This window comes from Globicephala melas, chromosome 20 (assembly GCF_963455315.2).
Source record: "Globicephala melas chromosome 20, mGloMel1.2, whole genome shotgun sequence".
Taxonomy (NCBI): domain Eukaryota; kingdom Metazoa; phylum Chordata; class Mammalia; order Artiodactyla; family Delphinidae; genus Globicephala; species Globicephala melas.
Window position 1 is genome coordinate 46,655,005 of NC_083333.1, and position 4,050 is coordinate 46,659,054.

Genomic DNA, 4,050 nt, shown 5'->3' on the forward strand with positions numbered 1-4,050 from the left:
CCTGATTCATGCACTGCTGTATTCCTGGCCTTTGGAAGCTTCGTGTAGTCACCTTCAGGCCCACGGCAGCTGCTGACCCAGGCAGGGCTTTAGAGGAACACAAGGAATTCCCTGTGGATGTCTGGGAAACACCCACAGGCTTAGATTATATACTTTATCTGTAACATAGATGAATTCACTGTCAGCTTTATCCAATTCCATGTTTATACTGGAAGAACATTCTTTATCTGGGTCTTCTAAACTTGATTCTTCCTGATTTCTTTCTCCTTTTCTGTTATTGGCCCAAGGGAGCACACTGAAATCTTGATTTCTTTTGCATTCTTTGGGACAGATGGACCACACCCCTTTCCTGTATTCAGCCCTGATAAGATGGGTCTTTGTGTGTGGCGTGGCCCCTAGGTGGCCAGCAGTTTCTCTCTCTGTGGTCACATTCTATATTTGTTCTGGAGATGACAGGGTAGAAAGAAAATGGATTTTAGAGTCAGATGAACCTCAGTCCAAATCTTGGCACTGCCACTTAACAGCTGTGTGGCCTTGAGATGATCACGGAACCCTGTTCTGTCCTCTGAATCTCATTGCTTCAGGGGAATAATCACACCCTGCTCAGGGTTATGGTAGGGTTAGATGTATGTGTATAACGCAGCTTGCCTAGTGCCTGACACATAGTAAATGTTCGCTGTGTAGAAGCTACACTTCTGCTGGGGCCTTCTGCACACTGGACAGAAGCTGGACACTTTCGTTATGCCCAAGGAAATATACAGGGCACTAAAGTTCACTCTGCCTAGCAGAAGGAGGCCTGCAGTGGGACATGGAATCCTGGCTTCCTCCCCTTCTTGGGGCCAGGCCTGTGGTGACCCTAGAAAGACTGACATGAAGTCTCTAGCTTCTGGAGGTGCTAACCACCAAGAGCGTGATGGTTCTCATCTACAAGCCCCTTCTAGCAGGTGTGAAGGTTCTATCTTTCTGGTTGGGTTTGCAATTCTCCCCCAAGCCTCAGTCACTGCCTTTGGTATACCACTTCCCTCTAGGGTTCAGCCCACTTCTTCTCTCCTACACCTCCCTCCGCTTTCCTCCGTGATGACACTGCTGGGGAAAAGAAAGCTGTGCAGAGGTCCTCAGCCAGCTAGCTTCAGTTTCCTTATTGGCACCATGACATCATCTGTACCCTGGAAATTCCACTCTCCCCCATCTCTGTCCCAGGCCTCAGAGTTCCTATAAAGAAGGGCTCCCAACTCAGTATCAGCACAGAGCACAGAAGGGTTCTGAAGCTTCTGGGTTCTGCAGTCCGAGCTCCAGGCAAGTCTCTCCTCAACCAAGACCATGAAGCTCTGCCTGACTGTCCTCTCCTTCCTCGTGCTCTCAGCTGCTTTCTGCTCTCCGGCTCTCTCAGCACCAAGTAAGTCCATTCTTCCAGCTGCCACTGAGTCAGGATGTAGGCAGCGCTGACTTTTCTAGTTGGGGCTGGTCCAACACTAACATCTGGGGATGCGACAAAAGGGAGCAGGGAAGATTCCTAAGTAGCCTGCAGGTAAACGTAGAGTCTGGTAGACACTCAGTAATATTCAAATTCCCGTTTTCTTAAGAAACAGCAACCCATAGACTGGTTTAAGCAAGTCCCTGTCTCTCTCTGTGCCTTGGTTTCCCCATCTGTAAAATGAAGGGAGTTAGACCTGTGCTCTAAGACCCGATACAGCCTGAACCTTCTAGAATCCTTTCGTGGTCTTCTCCTAGGATTCTCTATTCAGAATAAGACTCCTACTCAGAGTGGGTGGGATTAGATACAAGGGACCATATTTGGGGATCTGGCAGATCCACAGGGATGCCCTTTGAATATCTATAACTAGAAGCCAAAATGAATAGCTCTGGGTAGAGCTTCTGTCTCACCTTGGCCTTTCTTCCCAGTGGGCTCAGACCCTCCCACTGCCTGCTGCTTCTCTTACACCCTGCGGAAGCTTCCTCGCCACTTTGTGATCGATTATTACGAGACCAGCAGTCTCTGCTCCCAGCCAGCTGTCGTGTGAGTATCAACCCTGGGGCCTTTCTTGGAGGCGAGGGTGAGGGCAGGATTAGAAAAGGGGGCCTGTTTGAGGTGAGGGGAGATGAAGCAGTAGGGAGGCAGGTGTCAGGGCTGAAGGCCTCCCTGAAAGCAGTGAGGAACAGGTCATGGTGTCACCTGCTGAGACCTGGAGAGGGCTGGGTGGGAGCTAAAGGAGGGGAAGGTGCTTTCTGGGGAGGAAGTTAGCTAGAGGCCAGGAAAACAGGGACGGTCAAAAAGATGATAGAAGATGTGGGCTGAATTCTTAAACCATACTTAGAAAACACGTGCCAAAGTCATTGCTAGGGGCAGCAGGGAATGAATGGGGAGATATGTCCACATTGATTGCAAAACTCATTGGTTCCTAATCTGGGCAACTCAGGAGGCCACAGCTAAACCCAAGGAGGAAGTTACAAGGAATCAGGTCCCAGCAGCACCCCAGGAAGGGTCTTCTCACCCAGTAGGCTGTCCAGCATGAGCCATGGTGAAGGACAGGGAGATACCCACCACAGGCAAGGTCCCATGGGATTCTAACCTGTCCACTCTTTGCTCCACAGATTCCAAACCAAAAAGGGCAGGCAGGTGTGCGCCAACCCCAGTGATCCCTGGGTCCAGGAGTACATGGATGACCTTGAACTGAACTGAGCTGCTCTGAGGCCGGGGCAAGTGTTCTGCAGGAAAGATCACCTGAGCCCGACGCACCCTCTCCACACTCACGACCCCTCCCGGTCGTCCCTGTTCCTTCTCTTAATTTAATCTTTATTACGTACTATGTTATTATTGTATTTGGTGTTGTTTCCCACTATTTATGTTTGTTTTGCCAAAGGACATGTGTCCCCCATGGGGATGGTCCACCATCACTGTTTCTCTGCTATTGCGGATACATGGATAATGCAATTGAGTCCAAGTGTTAATAAAACGTTTTAAAAACGTAGACAGTTTCTTTGTGTTTTAATTTGATTTGAGGTAAAGGGAATTGCCTGCTATTATGAATAGTTTCCAAACACAATAAGAATGAGCAATTACTGAGTCCTTAATATGGGCTAAAATGTCTAGAGATACAAACTTCACTTAATACTATTAGCAAGGATTTTAACACCCTTATGAAGTAGGGACTGTTATCCTCAATTTTACGGATGTAGAAACAGAGGCACAGAGGTGATGTGACTTGCTAAGGCATGTAGGTCTGCTTGGGGTGCACCGTGAAAGGCTGATCCAAAAAGATTACCTGTGCTGCTGAGGGCTATCATTTCAACATCTTGTAGGGAAGCTGTAAATAGGAACAGCAGCACAACAGAGAGGGAAGATGAAGCAGCTCAGAATCAGAAAAGTGGGCCTCCATCACTCACTATCATTAAGAAAGTCATCTTGGGGGCTTCCCTGGTGGCGCAGTGGTTGAGAGTCCGCCTGCCGATGCAGGGGACACGGGTTCGTGCCCCGGTCCGGGAAGATCCCACATGCCGCGGAACGGCTGGGCCCGTGAGCCATGGCTGCTGAGCCTGCGCGTCCAGAGCCTGTGCTCCGCAACGGGAGAGGCCACAACCGTGAGAAGCCCGCGTACCGCAAAAAAAAAAAAAAAAAAAAAGAAAGTCATCTTGTCTCATTGGACCTCAATTTTCACCCCTGTAAAGTGGGAGTGATATTATTCACTTTGAAGGGGTGTTATGATATGATGTGTAAAGCTCTCATCGTGGGGCCTGGCGCCTGGAAGTTTCTCTCTTTCCCTCTCTGAGCCTCAGCTTTTTCACTTAAAATGGGCTATAACGTCTATCCTCCCAGGGTCATCAGGCAGATTAGATTAGTGGATCGGCCCTCTAGAGCCAAAGCAAATGCAAAGTGTGGTCATGAGGACAAAAGAACAGATGTCAGATTTGGTTCTAGAGTGTGATGGGAGTAACCCAAGGCCACTTAACAGCCCTTCGGTCATGACTTCCTATGACATGGGCCAGGCAGAACGTGACTCGCAAGTAGAATTACATGCACAGTTAAATCTTGATTCACAAGCTGGGAGGAAC

At 49.0% G+C, this 4,050-nt stretch overlaps 1 protein-coding gene across 3 annotated transcripts in view; it reads left to right on the forward strand.

Annotated features, from left to right (window-relative positions):
* The window catches only part of LOC115866397 (C-C motif chemokine 4), a 165,734-nt gene extending 162,803 nt beyond the window's left edge, over positions 1–2,931 (forward strand). For all 3 annotated transcript variants that reach the window (XM_030881930.3, XM_060290701.2, XM_060290702.2), the window contains 3 exons: positions 1,201–1,396; positions 1,903–2,017; positions 2,593–2,931. In XM_030881930.3, coding sequence (XP_030737790.1) covers positions 1,321–1,396; positions 1,903–2,017; positions 2,593–2,680 — 279 coding nt within the window. In that variant the 5' untranslated portion in view covers positions 1,201–1,320 and the 3' untranslated portion in view covers positions 2,681–2,931. The remainder of the gene's footprint in view (positions 1–1,200; positions 1,397–1,902; positions 2,018–2,592) is intronic.
* Positions 2,932–4,050: the final 1,119 nt, after the last annotated feature.